This window comes from Atractosteus spatula, chromosome 6 (genome assembly GCF_055471065.1).
Source record: "Atractosteus spatula isolate fAtrSpa1 chromosome 6, fAtrSpa1.hap1, whole genome shotgun sequence".
NCBI lineage: Eukaryota > Metazoa > Chordata > Actinopteri > Semionotiformes > Lepisosteidae > Atractosteus > Atractosteus spatula.
Genome location: NC_142711.1, coordinates 6,117,734 through 6,143,350, shown reverse-complemented (window position 1 = coordinate 6,143,350; position 25,617 = coordinate 6,117,734). Strand labels below are relative to the sequence as shown.

Here is a 25,617-nt window from a genome sequence, read left to right as displayed (position 1 = left end):
ATACATGTGAACCCACTTACTCCACTGGATTCTTTACCACAACTTTACTCGAAGGCACAAGAGCAACACTCCGCCTGAGACCAGAACACGCATCCTTCCAGTTACAAGGCCAGCGCCCTAACTTCTGTATAGTGGCACCATGCATCTGGTTTTTACAGTATACTCACTACAGTAATGTTTCAGAATATAAATTATATACCAATAATATAATTTCACCCACCTTCTCAAACCTTTTCAAAATCCTACTACTCTACACAAGATTAAGTATTTAAAAAATTAAGTTAAAGCATAAAGTCAATGACCACAACTAGTAAGGCTTTTAGACCATTTATATGTCACTACGATGTGCAGTCCCTAACAGTGGATTAAATACATACAACTCATACTGTACTAAAAGGGATCATTAATAATGTCAACATACTGCTTCCAAGAGTGAAATCATTTTTTCTTTAGACCTGTTAGAGCAGAAGTAATAACATTAAATGTGGAATTGAAAACCTAAAGCATTTATTGAAATCAGTTTTATGTTGTGGAAAAAATATTGGTCATTAATACTGGATTTCTAAAGTTGTTACCAGTATCAAACTGCAGCCTGACCAGCACAGGATTCTCAATTTTAATCAGTATAATTAATATACTTTAGTGTACTTTTCAGACAGCAATTTTGTCTGCATTCACATTAATTCAAAACCAGACACTATATCGGCACTGATCCAGTTTGTGAACAAGGAGATATTCAATCAAACAAAAGGTGTAAGACAGGCTGAGCAGAGGAGATCATCTCAATAAGCCTGTGTAGCCTGGATGTGAACAGTGCTCCTCATTGTTAAAGAGTTGAAATAAAAGAAGGTTTAAGTATAACCATGTCCCAGGGAACTGATAAACAGTATTGCTATTTAAAGTGTTTATGTGTTAAATTAAAGAGAACAGTTTCAGGTTTTAGTTTATATTGTCTATCATTTAAAGAATGTTATTTCTAAAACAAAAAGGTGATTGTTGCACCACCAAAACAATTTTCTTCATTGTTTGGAATTTAAAGAGTACATAATCTTGAGATGCATATACTACAGTGTATTTACAGTACCTGAGGTTTTTATATCATATGGTGTTTTATTATGCCTTAAAACTGACTTGCAGTTTGAATTGAGTTGTACTTAATGTGAAATATACATTTCATCTTTTGTTTTTCAGAGGTGACAGTTTGAATGCAAGTTACTCAAAACAAAAAAAGTAAACCAAATCTAAGAATCATTTTACCTTTTGGTGGTGCAGTACTCAGTGTAGCACAGAGTAATGACAGTAGCCTTTATTTTATAAGGGTATTGTAGTACATCGGAAGGCAGTCTACAATACAATAACCAAGCAAGTACACTAATTAATTTAAACAGAATTAAAAGCAAGTACAAAAGGGAGTTTTAAGATGTTTAAACCTTGCCACCCAGTGCTTTCAAAAGGGGCTTTGCAACTTCACAGCTTTGGAGCAGCTGAAAAAGCTGTTTTCCCAGCCTCTTATTTTAATACCCTCTGAACTGAAAGAATATCAGAGTCTCAAGACAGCAATTGACATACTATAGGGGTGTACAAATTAAACACTGATGAAATCAGGAGCCTAACCAAGAGTCAGCTGTCTAAAATTATGTTCCAACGTCAAAATTGTACATAACAGCTTTTGCCACTACAAATCACATCTTCGCTTGACCTTGAACCACCTTAACAACCATTCACAGCATGTGACTTGCCATAGCAGTAATTTAATTTGCAGAGAAATCTTTCCATCATAGTATTTAGTTATGCATCTGCAGAACAGTAAAATATGGGACACCATCCTAACAACTTGCACTCATGCATGGAAAATATAAGAAACATTCCCAATTAAAGATACACTTTACACAGTGCAAGTATTTTCAAATGCTCTGTTGCATCTTGAGATTTTAAAAGAGCTCTTACATCCTTGGAAGCATATCTAATGACTTCAACATGACAGTAGTCATGCCTTTCTACTTAGTACCAGGTTCAGTTGGACATGATGAGAGCTGAATAACTTGTAAATTACAAAATTTAATTAGCCTCCTGTTCACAGTATCCTGGGGATAGTTTACGGAGCATGTTTCGGACTTTGGATACTATTTTAGCTTGCGATTGCAGGGATACAGACTAGTACACGTTTCAAATGGGGGATCTATAATAAATATTATGTCCTTCTAGGACTATGTAGAAACTATTTCTGTCTGAATATAAAAACTGAAAGATCTTCTGAACATGCGGTTTAAACTGATACACTCTCTCTCCTGATAGTTTGCTTGTTTTAAAAACCTCTCAAGGAGAGCTTTGTCCACGGATCAGCTTAAAGAGCTGATACTGTATGTATTAGCATGTACGTGTGACATTTCCAAGATAAGAAAGCCCACCACGTAATTTTCACACATACGTTCATCCGGGGGATAATATTGAGTAGTGTTTCAAGTCATAAGTCACGGTATTCTAACGTCGTTAGAAGTTTAAAAGTTAGAACTAGAAATCAAACGTACAAACAGCAAAATATACGTAATCAGGCACTATAATGAGGGTAAATGCTGTGCGCTGGTTTAATACTCCTGCGATGACGCTTTTATGTGACGCCTTGTGTCGCTGCTCAAAGGAACCCAAAAGCAAATCCTTTGTGTTTAGTAAAATTTTTATTCAACATCTGCGCAAAGTAGATGAGAGTAAAGGGGGTTATTAAACTTTTTTTCCCCGCAGCCGACATCTGATCTGTCGCAGCAGTAGGCGGAGAACTGCAGTCCCTTCCCCTCCCCCGTCTCCCGTCTTGGATTCACTTTCAGAAGTCCTGTATCCCTTCAAGTTTGCGGGATACCTGACAGGTCGTGCGAAACCAACATGGCAGACAGCGGTTCACTCGAAAGTGTGGAAAAGGACGCAGGCGTTGTGGTAACTATTGATCACCGACTACTCTTATGCAAAACTTTTTCAGAACGGAAAAAAAAAACTGTTCTTATCCGTAAGAAAACCTCTACTTGTAATTCAGATTTCTTCATCTGCAGTATGATGTGCTTTTAAACCACATTTCTTTCCTTTGAGATGTATTCAACTTTTTTCAAGTTCGCAGAATACAGTCGTACGACGCCGCGAAGGCTACTTGAAGAATAATAAGATACACGTGGTTAACTGTGTGCAGCTGACCGCTGCAAAGCTGATCAAACTTTTAACTAAAGTTAAGACTCTGGAAAGCAAGTAACTTGTGTGCGATGAGGATAAAATAGTATTCGTATTCACAACGAAGACTTTAAATCCTCGCAGATGCAATTGAAAGTGACAGCCGTGTGGTATGCAACGATACGATATCGTGTTAAAAGTTGAGACTAAGATTGTTAGTCAATCCAAATCGGGAGGGGAAAAAAAAGCTTAGATAAAATTTAAAATACATGCACGTGATGCTACACTGAACCTGAAATGTGAAAAATGAAAGCTGTTGATCTTTTGTGATGTACAGGGGTCAAGAAAAAACATTCTTCGGTGTTGTAACCTAACTTTCTTACTGGCTGTCTATAACGGTGTGTTTCTCCCTGTATGTGTTGTGCACACTGGTCAGAATGTTAGAAATTACACCACAGTGTGGTGGGTTTCTGAAAGCAAGAACTTCTTCATAGCATGAACTCCATTAGATTGTTCAACATTTGTAGTCCTACTCCATCCCAGTTTTACAACAGGATCACCTTCAACTGAAGTTGTGATGGGGAAGTGGGGTGTGGGATCAGACCTGTGTTCCACTGGCCATCTGTAGGCTGGCTATCTGGAGTCCTGCCTGCAGAAGGAGAGAGAGAGAGAGAGAGGTCTTGCACCACTCAGCCCAGTCAATCCTTGTGTGCTACTAGGAAAGTCTCTAATTCTGGACCAGTTAATGTACAGTAGCCTCTGCATCTCTTCACAACCTTGACCAACTGCCTAAAGATGATTCATCACAGAAGATGTATTTGGGCATCACTCTCACAACGTTCAAACTGACAACATAAGTACATTTCTAAATACATGTTCATACTTTGTCAAACACTGTAAATGTAATCCACATATTTTTAGTTATGAGGTTGTTCTTCTAGACACAACCATGATTGCCTTTTTTGTGTTCCATGAAACTGAGCACAGTGCAAAACACTAAGTACATCATGGGGTAAATAAGAGAACTGAAATAAAGTGCAAGGTAAAACTCCCATCCTCAACAGCTCCAGAAAAAGATTTTTCTGATAGAATTGATACAATCTTTCAACATTGGTGTCCATCAGTAGGAGGATGGGCTCAAATGGGTGAGATTCAGACAGATGTGCATTTGCCAACTAATCGATTCTGTAGATTCAGCTTTTATTGAGCTCCGTATGTACAGCAGCACAATCCTGGATCTGCTTCCTAGAACAGACAGGATTTCTCAACTCTTGCAGACAGTACAGGCCCAGAAAGGAGATCAGTTTACACTTCAAGTGCTTGTCCTGTTCTTGATATGTAACAGAAGTTCTGTTTGTCCCGTTGCCTGCAGCTCTTTGAGGGTTTGTCCTGTTTTAGGACATGCTTGTCGTGGGTGTTTGGCAAGGCCTCAGCCATCTCTATCAGGAATTACTTTAATCCTTTCTGCAATATGATTGAGAAGTAATATTGGAGTGCTGGATATGTGCAATATACAGGAGTCCCACTTCAGAAACATGATGTCAGGTGAAACAACCTTATTAGCAGTATAAGAACAAATGAAATATTGAAAAGACCTTGCCATTCCTTCTGTGAAGCATATAAACAAGAGTTTTATATGGACCAGAACAAGAACCTCATTTGTTTGCCTGCAAGATTCACAAAAGGATAATGTAATGCATGCATGAAACTCAATCAATAGATCAAGAAGGCATAAAAAGATCAACTGAAAACTCGGTGTTCTCGACTGGATATCACAGTCTCTAGAACAGGACGCTCCTTCCCTGAGCCTGGAGAGCCTCATTGCAGTTAATCTTACGGGCGAGATTGAAAAGATCTGCAAGTTATTGATGCAATAAACACACAATGTGTTGAGTTAAAGGAACCCTGGTGTTTGGAGACTGAAAGACTTCCTGATTTGACTGAAATAACTTCTCATTTAGTAAATAACTGGTTTATTTAATCACAGTTGGGTTGTTCTAGCTCTGGATTGAATGGCAAGAGTTGAAGACGATCACACAATCTGGGGAAACTGGACAGATGTGCATGGAGGCATGGACAGTAACTGCTCACAAGGCTGCAGAACCCTCCTCCTTGACTATCAAAGCACTGTACCATAAATAGTGTACAGTATGCATTTATACACACAATATTGAAACTCTTAAGTGCTCAGTTTTTGATTTGGCAGTTTTTATAACACCAAATACACACCTGAAATGCCATGTTAAATCCTTAAACAGTGCTTCATTAAAAAAAAGCAATTATAAAAGTGCTACTTCATTCAGGTGGAAAAGTCCCTAATTTTTAACAGGCTAATGAGTTAATTAATATTTTCTTTCAGATCAAAGATGATTTTGCAGGCTACAGCTTGGATCTGTTCTCCTATCCAGAGCACTACTTTGAAGACTTAGCATGCGTCTACATACCACATGGAGTTATCATGGATAGGTAAGGTTTCATTTCAAATTCACTATGCTTAAATAACTTGAGCAATACAAAATTAATTAATTTTACTTTGATATACACCTCCAGATCCTACAAGAGATATGCTCCAAAACAATGTTGGGGAACTTGTTGATTTTGCACATTCAGCATACTCACTCACAGACTAATTTCTATTAATACTAAATTGTTGTGAAAAAGCAATAGTAACATTACACAAGAAAGTCATATCAGGTTAAATGTTTTTAGAAGAATTTGAGAATTCAAAAACAATGTTGTGACATGGTATAATAGGATCTTTAAAAATAGGTGGGTCCAGGTCAACAGATGCACCAAACAACTATAAAGTTCAAAACAGCAGTGCTCTTTTATTTACAGTGCATGATACGAAAAAAACACCACAAACAAAAAACACCAAAACAAAAGCCTAAGCTCCATTTTAAAAACTGACTAACCTCCTCACAACTTTCCAGATTACCACTGCCAGGCTGCTAAACTGTTTACCAACTTCAAAACTCAGTTTCCAACAGACTCTTTCAAAATTGAAGACTCCCTCTGCAATTCTTCACAAACAAGCACTTCTAAAGTTTTCAGAACTCACAATTTCATGTTCCTCAGTCGGTCAAGTCTTTCTCCCATTCGTCTGGTGAGCATACACAGCAGAAGATCTGACTGTGACTCCATACTGCAGATTGACCAGCAAGCCAGAGGCCCTCCACTTCCTGGTTTTTAAACTGTCTCCTGACCAATTAGCGTTGAGCAATTGGTCAGGTGACTTAGAGCAGCGGCTCATTCTCCCAGAGACTCTTGGGGAATGTAGTCCAGACACAGATATACGCTAATTATACTCTAATAATAATAATAATAATAATAATAATAATAATAATAATAATAATAATAATGTATGCAAACAAATTTTAGCACCATGTGTTTTAATGTTTAAAATTATTAAATTCAGTACAGCGTTTCAAGCACTGAATGCTAGATAGTGCACAATATAGGTGCAGATAAGAACACCTTAACAAACAATATTAGTTATATTTAATAAATTCATTCATTACCCAGTGTCGGATATACTGTGTGTTGTAAATGGATTTGTGCTGCTGTATAAGGTTTTGTTTTTGCTCCGTGTGTTTCAGTCCTGTGATGTTTTAAATCTGATTGGCAGGACTGAGCGCCTGGCCAGAAACATCATGGATGACATCGGCGGTCATGACATTGTTGTCCTCTGTGTCCTGAAAGGAGGCTACAAGTTCTGCGCTGACCTGGTCGAATTCATCAAAGTCCTCAGCCGAAGCTCTGACAAATCCCTTCTGATGAGAGTCAATTTCATCAGACTAAAAAGCTATTGTGTAAGTACAAATCAGAACAGTTTATTACTTAAACACATCTGCACCCATGCTGCCTGTGGTCATTTTCTGGACATTCTCTTCGGAAAAAAAAATGTAGACAGAAATGTCCACAAATGCAGGAAACACACGAGACAGGTAATTTTTAAAAACAATATTTTTACCTGTTGAGGCAATTTGTATACAATAGTGATTTTATTGTTACAGTAGTAACAAATTTTGCCGATTTAAGTGAAGGTGTACTGTATGTGTTGCAGAAATACGCATTTTATATCAAAAGATGTAAAAAAGAGTAAAGAGTTCACAAAATAATATGCAGTTAATAACAGAAGGCAAATATATACTGAAGATGTAAATGAAAACTTCAAACTGCTTTTACAACAGAATACATTGAAAAGAAGCCCAATGTTAACAGGACACAGGTTCCACAGAGGCCTAAAAACAGCTAAAAACCAGTAAACCTACATCCTCTTTGGTGCAATATGGGGAAATAATAAAAAGCTAATTGAATATCTGGATATATACCGTGAAAAGTGTAAGTATTGGGACAGTGAACTGAAAATTGTCATTTTAGCTGGTTACTAATGAAAATCGTATTTCAGATCAAAAGATTGATATGATACAAAAATATCATTTTTCAGCTTTTGTTTCTGGGTATTGTTTTGCATACATGTTGAGCCCAGGGTTATATATTGTCACCTAGGTATTGGTTAGGTATTATTTTCTGTTCTCAATATGTGCTATAGAGATGCACAGCCAGTCTAGTTAAATATGCAGATGACATGTTCTTGTGATGCGGCGAGGTGAGCCTTGAATAGGCTCTGATTAATTGGCGGGCTACCTTAAGAAATTAAACAAAAAATTAAACATCAGTGCTTAAAACTGAAGTAAAACCAATTAACTGAGAAAAAAAAAGTCAGAAGAGCAATAAGGGGAAAGCGTGGCCAGATGAGATTTGAGGCCAGGTCTTCACAGTGTGAAGGCTAGTCTCTCATCTTACTGTGCCATTGCTTCAGCCAGGAGCCAGCAGCGCCTCTGAGCCTGATAAAGAGCTCGTCAGCAGTGACGTCACCTTTAACAACAGTAAAATCTACCTTCACTGAAATGTACCTGAGAGCTCGATCTCACTGGCTGCAGTTCCTGTCAAGCGCAAGACCTCACCTGACATGAATCTGATTCTGCCTAGAAGCCTAGATGAATCAGATCCACGATCAGCCGGTCTGGCCTGTTTCTAACGGGGGGGCCTGTGTTTTCCGGGAGGAGCTGCAGCTCGGTAGAGCAGGAGGCGAGGTGAGCTGCCAGCCCTCACCTTGGTGGCCCCTCCCTCCCGGGGCAGGTTGTCGAGGGCGACGTCACTGCTGACGAGCTCTTTATCAGGCTCAGAGACGCTGCTGACTCCCAGCTGAAGCAATGGCACAGTAAGATGAGAGACTAGCCTTCACCCTGTGAAGACCTGGCCTCAAATCTCATCTGGCCACGCTTTCCCCTTCTTGCTGCTGGGAGTTTTAAAAAAAAGTTTTACTTAAGTTTTAAGCAATGATGTTATTTTTTTTTTTTTATTCCTTAAGATAGCCAGCTTTGTGGGTTTCTGAAATTGGCCACTGTGAAATTATATACAGTATGTACGTATGGAACTTTATATTTTAATTAGTATCCTGAATTCAATTCTTAAAGAAACAAGGTTTCTCTAACAAAAAGCTTAAAGAAAAAATTCTCAATACCTCATGAAATTAATTTTGAAAACAGACACCATAGTACACAATTCTTTGGGAAATTCTCCATAATATAATTATTATTATTTTATTATTTTATATGTTATTTTCTCCTAATGGTCAAATACGTCACATTTTACCTGTTGAGGCAATTTGTATACAATAGTGATTTTATTGTTACAGTAGTAACAAATTTTGCCGATTTAAGTGAAGGTGTACTGTATGTGTTGCAGAAATACGCATTTTATATCAAAAGATGTAAAACAGACTAAAGAGTTCACAAAATAATATGCAGTTAATAACAGAAGGCAAATATAAACTAAAGATGTAAATGAAAACTTCAAACTGCTTTTACAACAGAATACATTGAAAAGAAGCCCAATGTTAACAGGACACAGGTCCTACAGAGGCCTAAAAACAGCTAAAAACCAGTAAACCTACATCCTCTTTGGTGCAATATGGGGAAATAATAAAAAGCTAATTGAATATCTGGATATATACCGTGAAAAGTGTAAGTATTGGGACAGTGAACTGAAAATTGTCATTTTAGCTGGTTACTAATGAAAATCGTATTTCAGATCAAAAGATTGATATGATACAAAAATATCATTTTTCAGCTTTTGTTTCTGGGTATTGTTTTGCATACATGTTGAGCCCAGGGTTAGGTATTGTCACCTAGGTATTGGTTAGGTATTATTTTCTGTTCTCAATATGTGCTATAGAGATGCACAGCCAGTCTAGTTAAATATGCAGATGACATGTTCTTGTGATGCGGCGAGGTGAGCCTTGAATAGGCTCTGATTAATTGGCGGGCTACCTTAAGAAATTAAACAAAAAATTAAACATCAGTGCTTAAAACTGAAGTAAAACCAATTAACTGAGAAAAAAAAAGTCAGAAGAGCAAGAAGGGGAAAGCGTGGCCAGATGAGATTTGAGCCCAGGTCTTCACAGTGTGAAGGCTAGTCTCTCATCTTACTGTGCCATTGCTTCAGCTGGGAGTCAGCAGCGTCTCTGAGCCTGATAAAGAGCTCGTCAGCAGTGACGTCACCTTTAACAACAGTAAAATCTACCTTCACTGAAATGTACCTGAGAGCTCGATCTCACTGGCTGCAGTTCCTGTCAAGCGCAAGACCTCACCTGACATGAATCTGATTCTGCCTAGAAGCCTAGATGAATCAGATCCACGATCAGCCGGTCTGGCCTGTTTCTAACGGGGGGGCCTGTGTTTTCCGAGAGGAGCTGCAGCTCGGTAGAGCAGGAGGCGAGGTGAGCTGCCAGCCCTCACCTTGGTGGCCCCTCCCTCCCGGGGCAGGTTGTCGAGGGCGACGTCACTGCTGACGAGCTCTTTATCAGGCTCAGAAACGCTGCTGACTCCCAGCTGAAGCAATGGCACAGTAAGATGAGAGACTAGCCTTCACCCTATGAAGACCTGGCCTCAAATCTCATCTGGCCACGCTTTCCCCTTCTTGCTGCTACGAGTTTTAAAAAAAAGTTTTACTTAAGTTTTAAGCAATGATGTTATTTTTTTTTATTATTCCTTAAGATAGCCAGCTTTGTGGGTTTCTGAAATTGGCCACTGTGAAATTATATACAGTATGTACGTATGGAACTTTATATTTTAATTAGTATCCTGAATTCAATTCTTAAAGAAACAAGGTTTCTCTAACAAAAAGCTTAAAGAAAAAATTCTCAATACCTCATGAAATTAATTTTGAAAACAGACACCATAGTACACAATTCTTTGGGAAATTCTCCATAATATAATTATTATTATTTTATTATTTTATATGTTATTTTCTCCTAATGGTCAAATACGTCACATTCCTGTCAGATTCCAGGCATTGCAACAATCTTTTTATTTGGAATTTTAAAATATTGTGAGAGACCTATTTTGAATCAGAGGTGTTGTTCTCCAGGTGAGGCAAAGGAAAACCCCTTTATTGTTGAACAAACGAAAGCAGTGATGAGCAACACCAGTTGTCAAACTTCTCGACCTGCAGCTCAAGGGCTCAGAGTTGATCAGATTACTTATTCATAGAAAATCAGGTTTCACTGCAGCCTTCAAGGTTTGAAGTCAGACTCATCATCACTGTCAAGGGGTCGGTACAGTATACTTGTTTGTAAATAAAACCTCAAATGAGTTATATGAGACAGCCACAGGCTAAAATGTTCTGAAAATGTAATGAAATGACTGGTGTGGGTGTCATACGAAAACTTTCTCTGCTATATAGAATTTAAAAAACCTCTTCTCTTCATTTGATTAAAACTCGTTAGCTAGTAATGGCTAACGCACCTTAGAATTCATCAGCCTTGTCCAAAAGGTTCATCAGAGCCAAGTTGCCAATGCGTTTATGTGGGGGTACTAATGGTTGTGTGCCGTACAGAAAAATTTAGTCATATTTGTAACTGAGGGATGTGAAAGTCAAAGGGAAATGTGCTAAAGGCACTTCACCCCTGTTCAGCTCCTTTTTAATAAGGCATGTAAGCCACCTTTTTCAGTACTGGCCCCAAATTGTCTTTTTATTCGTCGGTTCTGCTGCTGTGTACTGAGAAGCTTTGTGTGTGAGGTTCACCTGTTGGCAGTCATGCAGCAGAACTTATTAAGCAGCTCTTGGCTTGACTCATTTTAGAACAAAGAGGACTTAGACGCTGTGTTCCAGCTGGAGGGAAAGGCTAAGGGCTCTTTTCATTTCGTGCCCTGAAAGGGATTTTATGTCCTTTATTCCTTTTTATTTTTCAGGCAGCCTGGGTTGAAACGCTCTTTGTTCCTCTCCATTTAGAAAAAAAAACAACAAAAGGCATCAAGCCACTTTACGGCACAATTTTGTATTTTAAACAGAAGGATTTCCAATCTGTACGGGATCTTGTAGTGGCTGTGTGGAGCTTCGCGTTTACCCTGGAGGAAAAAACATGTTGTGCATGTTGCTGCAATAAAGGAAAGAAAGACTGTGAGGGTTGGATGAATAATTACAGGCAGTTAGACTAGTCTTAACATGCAAAATAAAACTCAAGCCTCCATAGAAATACTTGCTTCGTATTCCCTGAGGAAACATGAAATGGATTTGACCCTAAGGTGAATCCAGAGTGTCTTACCTAAGGAAAATAGTTCATGAATTATCTTTTCCTCTCTGAAAAGTCACTCTTGCTGTATTTTTTTCTTTTTTTTAATATTGCTTGATGTTGGTCTTCACACACATCTGCGTATACTCCTGGAAGCACGTTTTGTCGTCTTTGGTTTTACGGAAATAACGAGCTTGCCAATGTACCTGGCATAACTCCTTGTTCTTCATTTAAAACCTGGTCTGACAGCTTTTCGAAAGGCCTCCCTGGTATGGAAAAGACTAGGCCTTGAACACCCTTCAGCCTGAGGGTTCTTTCAGAGTTCATTTTATTTCAATGGTCAATTCCTTACTATAATACTGAAGTTAAAAAATGAGTAAACCTCACTTTTTCTCCTTTGATTTTAACTGTTTTCTTTGTGAGTTTAATATTGTGTTCTATATATTTATCAAAATGAACTGTACATTGTGATATCCTATTTTGTTGAATTAGAAATTGTTATTTATTTTAAACAGGACACGAATGTTCAAACTAAACACGTTTGTGCATGCAAGATGTTAAATGTCAGCAAAAATTGTAAGTCAAAATATAGAAACTGAATTATGCTTATCAAAGATACGCTGTGGCAAACCTGAATTAGTTCAGGGGCACACACTTACTTTGACAGTTACCTGAAAGGACGTTGTCTGTGAACAGTGGTTGAAATGATTTCAGAATAAATACACCTGACACTGTGAAGTAGTGAATTTCAAACAAAGATTCAACCATGAAGACCAATTTCAAAACAACAAAGATGTAGAAAAGCACAGATCTGAAGAGGGGTATAAAGAATTTCAGACACACTCAATATCTGTTTGCCCGTAGTGAAATCAACCATTAAGAAGTGGAAAATGTATACATGTATAAAATATATAAATGTATTGTGAAGCCAACAGCAAAATGACTTTGAAAGAGTTTAGAGGCTGAGACAATATCCCAGTAACCACATAGCAGTGTCAGAATGGCAAAGCCTTCTCAAATTGTGCATGGAGTTTGCAACAGAGCATTTAAGTGAAACTGCAAAACCCATGGCAAATCATTTTGTGGTCAGACAACACAAAAAGGAACTGTTTGGTCTAAGTGCAAAGCAATACATCCTGTGCATTCTCAACACAACACATCGCACAGTCAGCATTGTGAAGCATTAGGGTAGTATTATGTTAAGTGGCTGTTCTCATCTGTAGGGACTGCAAAGTTTTTCAGACTGAAGTGAAAATGAACAGAACAAAAATATGCTTCAGCCTTGTTCTTCATTTAAAACCTGGTTTGACAGACTTACAGAGACTTCCCTGGTATGGAAAAGACTAGGCCTTGAACACCCTTCAGCTTTTGGGTTCTTTCAGAGTTGACAATTCAAACAACTGTAGGTGTTCTAGGACACAAAATCACCAAATCACACCAAATCACAAAATCACAGAGCTACATAGGAGTGGTATAACAATAGGAAAGTGAATGTCTTTGACTGGTCCAGTCAAAGAGCTGACTTGAATCCAATAGAAAATTTGTGGCAAGATTAGAAAATTTCTATCAACAACCCCCAAACAACTTGAAAGAGTTTGAGCAAGTTTGCAAAAACGGTTGGACAAAAATTGCACCATCCTGGTGTGTAAACTGGGTAGAGACTTATGATCTTTGGTTTTGACTCAAAGAGATAAATACTTTTGCAGTCAACATATTGTAATATATATTGTCATAGTATAGCCAGACTATGTCCTATGTTGTCTCTGACTTTAGTTGAAAGGCTGGTCATCACATTCCCAGTATTGATTCCTGCAAAGGCTGGTCATTGCAGTCATTTCCAGAATTGATCACTGCAATGCCCTACATGCTGGGGTATCTAAATCCTCACTGACTCTGACTGACAGTATGTCCAGAATTCGGCAGCTGGAATCCTTACCAGATCGTATGCAAGTGGTCACATTACTCCTATCCTGGAGTCCTTGCATTGGCTTACTGTCAGGTTTCATGTCAACTTCAAAATCCTCATGCTCACTTACAGTATGAGGGTCCTCATGGCTTGATGAGTTTCTGACTCATTGTCTTCCTTTCCCCACCTCGCAGCCTTCGTTTGTCTGGCTGACTTTCTTTACTATTACTTTCTGATATCTTTGTGCTGTCTCTGCACATTGTAGTAGAGAAGATAATGCTTTAATGAGTTTTGTAAGTTTGACGTAGCCTGTATTATCTCACTTAAATAGCACTTTAATTAGTTTTCTTTGTTAAATCTCTAGAGGAATGGCTTTGATCTGCTTTCGAGGTCCTGCACTCTGTATTCCTTAAAACCAAATAGGAAAAGAAAGACAGGTAAAAGACAAGGACACCTTGAGGTGATCGGTATGGAATGAAGCAGGTAATAGATAAAATTAGGCTTAGGCAGGAAGGTACTGTACGTCACTGCTGTGATGCTAAAGGCTAAGGATTAAACAAAAACCAAGTGGAAGCTGGCACATATTACAATTAGAGAGCTTACTGAAGGGGGGGGGGGTTGTAATACCGGGCATTCACCCGATTGTGATCAGGTGACAAAATCAGTAGGTTTTGCAATCTCTGATTTATGCACAACATGCTTCGTATGAAACCGTGCTTAGATGGCTGAAAGACCTCGTCAGACTTGAAACCCTCAAGAGCAGTCATTTTGAGTGCCCCCGAGCTTGTGCACAAATTGGATCGATCCTTGTAACCCTTTGGGAAGGCTGTGATTAACGGTGATGTATTCTTAGCCAGATCTGCAAGCTCTTCTTTGTAAAGCAAATAATTAGATCTTGTTCATTCATAAACAAGTTAAAGGGCACAAGATGGGGTCAATATTGTAACTGTAGTGTGAAAGGCTATATGTGCCTTTTGTAAATTTTGCAGTGCATTAAATGTTAAATCGTGTTGGATTACATGCTAAGAGCTAGTAGACAGGGTGAAAGGAGAAGTATCAATCATTTCAAAAGGAGTTTGGTAATGATATGTAGTGGGTTTTTAATGGATCTACAGTGTCTTACTATGATTTTTTTCAAATCTAATTTTGACCCCCTTTTGTTACACTGAATATTTCATGTTTGCATGGTTAATGCAAAAGTACTTCTTTGTAGTTTTTTTGTTTTGCCTGTGAAATGTATTTTTCTTGACAAGTAAGACAGCCTGAGTCAGTGTGGGATTGAGTACAACTGGCCCGTGGACGTGAACGTCTCATACAGCTTGGAAGGGTTAAAAGCTATAGCAGCTACGTTTGTTTTGAATCAGGTTCTCTAGTTTCATGAGAGTGCTATAATTTCAATAATGTGATGTGTCTTTCCATGTGCCTCTTGACGTGAGTGCATGAACCTATTGATTATTGCTAGCTTTAGACCCCAGCAGGCAGTCGTGTAAAAGCAGTGTACAGCATGTCTCTATAGCATTAGTTGATAGCTCCATTAATAGTCGGGTTCTGTGATTCATTCTGGGCATAGACTTAGCTTGAATGGGCAGTTGCTAAATTATCATTTTGATTCAAAGTGACTCCCCAGTGAAAAGGTCACACTGATTTCTGTTGGTTTACTATACTTAACATCACTAGCCAGATTTAATTAAGGTTTGACTGGGTAGATTAATTTCACAAAGGTTCACAAAGTCAGGAGACCTTCTTGTATAATACATATCATGTTGTGTTTTGCTTTGTAAAGTTTAAGAGTTTAGAAGATAGGCTGGCAATACATTGTATGTATTTGTATTCTGAATTAGAGACAAAATGCACTTTGGTAATGGGCGCTTATAAAAAGAAAATACAGTAGCAGATTTAACCCCAATCCAAAGCCTTTAAAAGCTTTAAAGACCTTTTGTCTCAACACTGTGATCACCACAAAATTTAAAAAAGGCTGCAGAAAACAAGATTTTGTTGACTCAGAATGCATTTTGGCCAGTACTGCTATGCTTGCATACATTACAGGTAAGTTCTTTTCACCTATGGCAACACTAGTAAAAATGTTATTTGCCTGCTGTTTCTTCAGCGGTTGGTCAGTAACATTTGAAGTACCATTCAGGAGTTTTAAAAACATTAAAGACAGTCCAATCATTACACAATCCAAGTATTCACAAAAACACGTACATTTAAGGAAATAAAAAACAAATGAAATTAGCTTTTGAATGCTAGAATGAAATTTGAAACCACAAATTCAAATTAAAAATTAAAATTCTTATTAATCCTTATTAATTAAATTAATAAAAATTCTTATGAATTCTGAACTCCTGTAAGCAATCTAGTTGAAGGGAAGCTGAGTGTTTGGCTTGGCTAAATTATCTGTAGTATTCTCAAACAGCCAGCAGGGGGCTGTTATAGTAAAAACACAATGGGCACATCAAGGCAGACCTAATGTTCAATAATATGTAATAATATCCTTACACTTACATAGACATTTTCTGGACACTCCGCTTTAAAGCGCTTTACAGGTAATGGGGATCCCCTCCACCACCACCAGTGTGCAGCCCCACCTGGATGATGTAACAGCAGCCAGAGAGCACCAGAACACTCACCACAAATCTTTTCGAGAAATTCTCTAGGAATGACCACAGAGAGTCAGGACTTCGGTTTTCATCTGAAGGATGCGTCTTTTTACAGTGTAGTGTCCCCGTCACTATACTGGGACATTAGGACCCACACAGACACAGGGTGAGCGCTTCCTGCTGGTCCTGCTAACACCTCTTCCAGCAGCAACCTTACTGTAGCTTTCCCAGGAGGCCTCCCATCCTGGTACTGACCAGGCTCACTCCTGCTGAGCTTCAGTGGACTGCCAGTGGTGAGTTCCAGGGTGAGAGAGCCGCTACATATGTAGCTGCTATACAGCTGCTGGCAAGTTATGTTAATAGCATGGGTAAAAGTTCCCGTATGCTGTTCAAGATATTTTTGTATAAAAACATTTTTGTAATATGTCATTTCAGCATCTGAATGGGTAATATTCAGCTATTCTATGACATCCAGAGTAATTTGATGCAAAATAGTATCATACATGCACACTACATTCCCTGTGTCTGAAGAACATTCCGTTACTGTATGTTACAAACTCTTGTCTTCAGAGCTTATAGCCCATATGTCTTGTGTCATAAATCTAGCTCTTTTCTCAGCAGTCTGTTCACTGATAAGGCAATGACTGAATGTCTTTCAAACAGACAGGATATCAGCTGTAAATTCTGCCTCAGCATCTTTGCAGACACATGGCCTTCCTTCTTTGGGGTTGGAACTTGACACAACAGGAATTCATTTGAGCTATCTGTCAGTATATCCTGTATTACAAAGATATACTGCCAGGATATACCTATCATTACAAATCAGGGGTGTCACTTGCTGGAAGAATTTCTGAAAAGGGCTCCTTGTACATTAGAGATGATCCTCAGTAGATATTGGAAGTTGCTTGTCAGTAGCCTTTGGTTTTTCAAATGGGATTTAATTAATTAAAAATAATTGAGTTAATGTTTGATAGTGTATCATGACGCTCTAAAAGGATTTGCTATTAAAATGGTCAGTACACATCAAATTGCATATAGTTTCGTTTCGAATATCCCATTACCAGTTTTTGTGGTCAAATGGTTAAGTTACCAATCAGGAAGAATGAAAGTCTTCATCTGGTGGTCTAAATGCAAAACATTATTACTGTTGGTCTAGTTGGTGTTAAGGTAAGGGACCTGTCCCCACCTCTAAACTGCTCAGCCAAGCAGGAAAGAATCCAGGTATTGTACCCAGGCTGCTCTTCAATAGCACTACTACCAATACTGAATGAAAAGATACTTAAAATATGCTTTTGTTTGACACATGGAATCGTGAAAATTCACTTAAGTGCATATGAAAGCATAAGAAGATGATAAAGGCTACAAATTCAAATGCTGGCCGCATGAAATTCCAGTAAGAAACCACAAGGGGGAGACGAGATCTCCATGAGGAGCAGGCTGCTCAGACAGCACTGTGATCATGCTTGTGACAATGTGCTGAAAAGGAGAAGACCCAGGTGGAATTAGCTACAGGTGCGTAGCCACATGGTAGGAGAAGTATAAAGAACTGCTTTAAGAAGGGTATGTTGACAATATCCTTGTCCCAACACAAAGTTTGTCTGAATCTGCGTGGTTTTTTTTAACTGAAGAAAACTCACCTTAAATCTCTCCTATGGAGGTTGTGACGAAACATGTAAATCATGATACAGATGTAGCAGAAAGGTTTATGGTCAGATTTCTTTGATGACGCAGCCCGTTGCATATGTTGCAAGCCTGATACAGCCGACACCATCTGTGCCGGCAGCTTTGTCATCATCAGGGACTGAGTTATCCCAATTGTCAGCACTGAGGGGGGAAATGGATGGTGGAAGTCAGTCAGGAATCCACAAGTGGGTCAGAAATTCACAATTGTGCAGGATAATGACCTGAAGGATGAGACCAAAGCCATACGGGAGTGAACTGATAAGGAGAGAGGGGGCCCAAACAGTCCTGCTGTTTGATTTTCTATAGAATACAATAGAAGGTGTATGGTAATAGTTCGAGATTGCAGATCTCCAACAGATATGTCAGTAGTGGAGCTAAATTCCCTGGAAGAATGGGCAAAGATTGCACCATCACACTGTGGAAAGCTAGTGTTCTCAAAGACTTGGAGTAGTAATTGCTGCAAAACGTGCTTCCACAAAGTACTGACTTAGGGGACCAGATACTTATGCAATCAGTAAATTGCACTTTGTGTATTTTCCTTGCAGTTCTTGGTGACATTTAAGCTTCTTCATACGAAACAGTGTTCCGTGTAATCATTACTTCCATCCATTTTCTAACAGCTTTATCCAGGTGGAGCTGGAGTCTATCCCGCCAAGCAAGGGGCGCCCGGCAGGATTCTTCCTGGATAGGATGCCAGTCCATCATGGCTAACCATTACAATGTTCCAAAACAAAAGGTCATTTCAAAAAATTGAGGAAGTTCTTGTAATACCTCAAAATTTTGTACTGATAAGAGGTGAAAAGTTTAGCACTGCAACTTAACACAGACTTAACCACAGTTCCGCCTGCATTATGCTGACAATAGCAGATACTAATTGACTAAGTTTTTATGTGAACATTAAAAACAATAAGTTCTCCAGCTTCTGACAGAGCAGACTTTGTCACGGCATTTATTTTCTTGTAGACATTTTGAAGAGTTTGACAACAGGACTCAAAAGTCCAATCATATGCTCTTTTGTACCGAGTGTAATTCATCTCCCCTTCATGCTTCAGTAAGGTTCCATGCTCTGCAGAGATCATTTCAGATGAACAGTAATACCATGCCACATGCTTCAGTCTCTGTACAGATGGTTTTCCATAAAATGTTGTAAATTAATTCAATTTAAATGCAGGTTTTAGCAATGTAAAATATGGCCAATTTACACCTCCTTCTGAAAACTTTTTGCCTGATCAGTTTCCACAGGGGCATTAATCCAGAGCTTTCTCGTTCCCCAGCAACCTCCCCTGTGCCAGTTTGTTTAAGCTAAAGGCAACATCATATATTTATCTGTTAGGACAGCGTTGGAACCTCACTGCTGTCCTGTGCCTCATATTGACTGGTGAGCTGTTTTTACATCAGCACCACTGCCCGTCTGAAATCTCCTTTCGTGTCCTGCTGACTGCTGGTGGGTAAATAAAGCATGCTTGGGACTGTGGGAGCAGAAACCTCCTGTCCACATCTTATCAGCCTTAAGTGATAACACACAAAATGCGAGGCATTGAGGCGTTGTGTTATCCCACCCCTGTGCTCATGTGTGTGTGCTGCAGTCACCACAGCAGGTCCTACTGTGGCCTGCATTCACTTCTCAGCCTTCACTGTGCTCTTGTGCACATTCACCATTATCAGTCTTACTACCATCAGCTGGGCCAGGAATATAAAGAAGACATACCTAAAAATTATAGAGGTGCAGTCCACCAAAAATCAGTAAATCCAGTAGAATCCACCAGACACACTCTCAGCGAAGTTCCAACTCACACTTACTAACACTGGGTGAAGTTCCAGCGAACAGCAGTCTTCATCAGTACAAACCTTTCTGGCTAGATGGAGATGGAGATCTGCCATAAGCAAGAGTTCCCTACCCGACGGCGCTCCAGGTGGACGGCAGCCCCCTTTAAAATGTAAAAAGACAATCATGAGATTAAGTGGATCCATCTGACCAGAAATACAATAAGACCCGTGTATCATAAAACCAATAATTACACATCAATAAACGGCTGAAAAATTGTGTTAGTGTCAAAATGACAAAACAATTCAAATATTTGATAACAGTTGTAATTTTGACAGTTTATTGATGAAACATTATTATTATTATTAATAATAATAATAATAATATAGTAGTAGAAACAATGAGAGCATGCAGCAAGATGATTCTACTATTTTTGATAGTAATATAACACCCAGACACACAACCACTCTTCAGAGACCTGCTGCCAGCAATAAGTAATTCAGAGCTTATTCCCACAGTCCGTAACTCACATCTTACTCCCTTATAATCCCAAGACAAATGTGTTTATAAAGCATATATAACCAGCACTGATGTCTTCTTGGAGCTCCTCTTCCTAAAACAGTTATTAATCGTACTGATATAAGTCCACACCTGTCCTACAGCAACACGTATCTGTGTGCACTGTGTAGGGGGGTTACTACGATGCCCTGCCTTTGATGGATTTGGTTTTCTTTTGGTTTTGTTTTCTAAAAAAATGTTTCATCTTTCCTAAACCAAAATATAACCTCTTCTCTTATTTTTGTGCCTTCGAACCTTACTGGTTCAGTCAAAGCAAAAAATGTACAACCTGTATGAAACTATCACATCATTATTGGTGATTTTATAGATGGACCATTTTAAGGCACAAGTGTTTTTCATTGGATTTGCAGTAACTAGTAAGTACTAAACACTGTATTGCTTAATACAGTGGTATTAGGGTTTAATATAGCCCTTATACAGGTAATGGACAAAAAATGGAAATACCAATGTAAAATAAAAGGGGTTGGGCCACCACGTGTGACCAGTATGGTTTGTATGTGCCGTGACTACCATGTCTGCCAGCCTCTGGAATTCTGAAGGACAGATATGTCACCATCCATATCTGGTGGTCAGCCATTCATTGATCTAAGCATTTCATCCAGCTGTTTTCTTGAAAGACATCAAAGTGCCACATGGCTGGATAGCTTGTTCCTTCTGTTCTCGTTCTGTTTCGTGTTTCATTCTCCATTCTGGAGATGTCCTCTAGGCTGACTGTCAGTTATTATCAGTATAGAGGATTTTGAATACTTGTGTCATGTCTCCTCCTTATCTTCTTAGTTTAAGACTCAAAAGGTTCAGTTCTTTCAGCCTGTCAGTGTAGGACATTCCTTTAAGATCTCGACTGCATCTGTTTGCTCTTCTATGGAATGATACCAGAGCAGCAATACCTTTCAGTAATGTGGTGACAGAAATTGTGTACATTATTCTAAATGAAGCCAAACTAGTGCATTGTACAATCATAACATGACATCCCTTGATTTGAATGACCAAATGTGATTTTGACTAAATAGCTTAAGATTACCCTCACACCTGAAGAAGGCTCCACAGCCGAAACAAAACATCGTGTTTCCTTTCTTCTCTTTTCAGCAGGGAATAAACCTATTACTTGTCCCATTGCAGCCTACGCATGCTGACGCAGCTCCCCACCTGAACTAATATTATCTTTGCCTTTTTATTGCTTTCTCACATTTCATGGAAGATGTAAGAGTTGTTATCCTAAATATCTCAGCCTTGGTCATAAGGAGCCAACTTTAGCTCAGTGTTTCCCAAATTTGTCACATAAGTAAAGATGAATAAGACTACAGGCTACATTTTAGAGAGTATCTTACTGTAAACTGCTATACCTAAAAGCTTCTTAATATTTAATCTTTTTTTAGTCTTCCATAATGTATTTATAATAGTTACTGTACTCATTGTTCTTGAATTTCTGGTGCTTTTTTGTAATGTATGGTCATTTGTGTAGTCCTTTTTAGACAATTTGAAGGCTTCTTGTTTGAGCTTTTCTGTTAATGTTCTCTTGTAAATTACAGAATGACCAATCAACAGAAGACATACAGATAATAGGAGGAGATGACCTGACAGTTCTCACTGGAAAGGTATGTACAAGGATTTAGCATAGATTGCTTAGAACGATTTTTTAAGATGCCTTTGTTTTTTATTGTGTTCCTATACACAAAGACTTTTTATGCGTGTCATACTTTTAAAAAAATGACTGCTCAAAAAGGCCGAATGTTTTATGTTGCTTCTGAGATAGTGTATTCTCATTAGTTTCCCTCACGATCAGTCTGGAGATCATTTAAAATAGTGTCAAACAAAGAACAAATGACAAGAACTATGGCCTGACTATCACAAAAAACAAAATTACAAGAGAATTGTGTCCTCACCAAAATGTGCCTTTTCTTTATTTTCATACAAAATGTAATTGAAACTGTTTACTCATTGTAACACAAGGTTCAGAAAATGCTTTGGGCTGGTTGTATTTCTCTTTTTGGATGTGCTTTTATTAAATATGTAGTGTGTGGTCTGGTGGGAGTTACAGGGCTGGAAGACCATTGAACAAATACTTTTATACCTGTACTACAGACGACTGATTTGCCTGTAGCTTAAGCTTAGTCCAGCATGTGGGGAACCCAGGAAGATGTGTTTTTGCTTTCAATAGTTGGAGGTTGTGTGTTAAAACTGCACTTGGAGCACTGCTGCTGAATCCTTGAGAAACTTTGCTTCCAGTAAAAAGCCCTGCCTTATAAATGTAAGTCGTTTTGGATAGAAGTATAAATAATGAAGATGGCAAGGTTGGAAAAGCCGTAAGTGAATCAATCTCTAAGGGGTGTTTAAATAATGTGACAAAACGCTCAATGTGCCGCTGTTTCATGACAGCTCAGACAAGAGGGACTTCCTTAGTACGCACTGTCATCTCTGGACAGCATTTAAAATAACCCTTTCACATGACGCCGGCACACTTCTGGAAACAGAAGTTGAGCGTACCTCCCCCCGGAAATCTGGGAATCCAGCTGAAGTTGCTGTCCTCTGATATAAGCCGCTGTCAACAGAAGACACTCTTAGTGACCCATTAAATCAAACTGAGATATTATTTTAATTGTATCACTCTAGTTGATTAAAAGTACGTGTAATTATAATTATGGATCCTGGCCTGGTACTAAAAAGGCGGGTCGGTCTCCCCTTCCAGGTCTGGCGAGATACACTGACACCACAAGGGGGAGCAGTTCTCCACAGTCCTGTACGGTATTTTCTCACTTGCGGTAGGGAGTGTGAAAGGCTGGTTCGTGGAAAACGCGGTGTAGGTTTCTCTGTAATAATAGGCATAGGTCGTGACGGACTAGATGAAGGATTGCAAACGGCAAATCATTTTTAGGACTAAAACAGCTGCTTCAATTAACTAAATATAAAAAGTCGGCCATCAAAACAAGCAGGGGCTTTGCGTTGGGGAACTGCGTCAGCGTGCGTTGACTGCGAGGGCGCAAGTGAATAATTCCAAAGTGAAAAGTAAGCTGGAGAAACACACGATTTCAGCTGTTGTGCCTTCTGCAGGTGTCGACGGCAGCTGAAACGTTGTGTCTCTCATTCAAGGCCAAGACAATCTTGCCTTGGGGCAGGTTTTTACTATTGCCATTGAAGATTGCTGGCTGCCCGAGGGAGAACACGGTAAAAGCTACTCAAACGTCATTTAAACGTAAATTTCTGTGAGGAATCTAGGAGAGCAACTCTCCCATTATAATGTACCGAGACAGACTGCCTTCTCTGACACCAACTTTGTATGAAAAGAGGTGCCCTTTGAGACATTTCAGTTGCTGCACACTGCATTTCATCCACTGTGAACATTGGAAAAGGTCTGTGGGCTTCACTCCTCGTACGTGGTTTTCTCACTATGTATGCAATGATGCAATGCAATGATTAAGCCATATTATACTTGTAATCACAGCCCAAATAGCAGGCCCTGTGTTATACAGTATATTATAGATAGATACTTTATTGATCCCGTGAGGGAAATTGCAGAAACTTATACAGTTTGTCATGAGTGCTCGTTTTTATACAGCCACTGCACTGTATTAAAATGTACCCAAGGGTGAAACTTAAGCAGAAACTTAATTCATATTTAGTTGAGGGGAGTACTGTGATCTATTTTAGTCTAGTTTAAGGTCTTGAGACTGCAAGGCTTCTGTTTAGGGGTTAGATCAGTGAACAACAATGCTCTTTGTTCCGATGGCTGTCAGAATGTGTGAGTGAACACTTCCTGGTTACAAAAATGTAGCCTGGAAATGAGGTATCTGTTTGGTCGTACTGCCGTGCTTAGGGAGGAGACGGGTGCTGTCGTGTAGAATCAGCTTGTCCGAAGGCACGCCACCCCTCACCCACAGGACAGCAGGAGCTCCTCAGCTCTCAGGCTGTTACAGAGATCCTGTGAAGAATCCCTGAAGGACGGGAGTCCACATCGTCCGGACACTAATCTGAAATTGCAGTATGTTGGTGCTCAGGGCAGAACGAGCTACAAACACAGCAGCTTTCCCATCTGACACTGCGAATTTGCCAATGTCAAGAGCAACTTGTGGAAACTGGAAAGCCGTGTTTTGAAAGCGTACAATTTTGGATTGAACGGTGCCAGGTTTGTTATGTCTTGTTTTAAGTATATCATAGAGAAATCTGGATATTTCCAAATAGCAAAACATTTGCATTTGAAGCATTTAGATAAGATAAGATCACTTTATTAGCCATATACAATTTCTTGCATTAGGAATTCATCTTCTTGGGTTCAGAGCATGGGGGTCAGCCATTGTACAGCGCACCTGGAGCAGTTGGGGTTAAGGGCCTTGCTCAGGGGCCCAACAGAATAGGATTCCTCTGCCAGCTGCAGGATTTGAACCAGCAAACTTCCAGCCACAAGCACAGATCCTTAGCCACAGAGCCACTGCTCTACCCCGTAAAGATAATACAGCTGTAAAGATAGAGTAGATGCATGAACAGAAATAATGCACAATCAATATTAATGTTTGTCATTTGCTGTAATTGTATAGATCTTTGCCCTACATGGTTAGGATTCCCCAGTCTATAAGTCAGTCCTCACGTGAATGTTAAACTCACTCAAAGGCTTTTTTCCTTTAGGATGTTTCCCCTAATATATGAAATAATCCGCAACATGCTTTCAAATAAATGCCTCGCACAGATTTTGCTTAACATAAACTGCCATTTGTATTAGTTCTAAGATTACCAGTTTCAAGGGCCTGTTAAAACTAACACTAACCTTGACAAGGAAATAAGGTCAACTTCTATCTACACAGTCAGATGTAAGACTAGTGAAGCTCGTGATTTTAATCATATTTTATTCTATTGATTCTAGTGTGGTAAAACTGAATTATCGTGATAAAGGTGAAGTAACCTGAAAAAACACTGAAATCCATTTTAGACACTTAAATTCATTACTTACAACTATGTTTCCTTTTATAAAAGATATGAGTTTCAGGTATTTTTGTTAGGACCTCAATAAGATCTGAACTGCGTTTGTTAAACCTCTGCTGTGAGGCTTTGAAAATTGAAAAATAACACTCACGAGAAGAATTTGTCCTCCTTTCTTAACAATCATCTTTAAAAGACTCGAATTTTACATCTCAGTCATATATTAGCACATCATGCGTTGCTGTGAAGAGTTTGACCAGACTTTGGGCGTAGGCAGTGTTTCAGTATAGTGAAGTCGTGCCAGCAGGCAGTTCTGTTTGATTGGCAACCATACATCATTTATATAACTTTCCATGTGGGCGTTCTGAACGGTATCTGTGTTCGAAACAGTGAACGAGTGTATCACAGTCCTAATGGACGTTAGAATGGAAAATTAAGCCCC

General features: G+C 39.0%; 1 protein-coding gene across 1 annotated transcript in view; it reads left to right on the top strand.

The window, feature by feature from the left end:
* Positions 1 to 2,876: 2,876 nt before the first annotated feature.
* The window catches only part of LOC148831731 (hypoxanthine-guanine phosphoribosyltransferase-like), a 33,423-nt gene continuing 10,682 nt past the window's right edge, over positions 2,877 to 25,617 (top strand). The window contains exons 1-4 of the mRNA XM_088918962.1: positions 2,877 to 2,928; positions 5,513 to 5,619; positions 6,782 to 6,965; positions 21,797 to 21,862. Of these exons, the coding sequence (XP_088775088.1) occupies positions 2,878 to 2,928; positions 5,513 to 5,619; positions 6,782 to 6,965; positions 21,797 to 21,862 (408 nt within the window). The 5' untranslated portion in view covers position 2,877. The remainder of the gene's footprint in view (positions 2,929 to 5,512; positions 5,620 to 6,781; positions 6,966 to 21,796; positions 21,863 to 25,617) is intronic.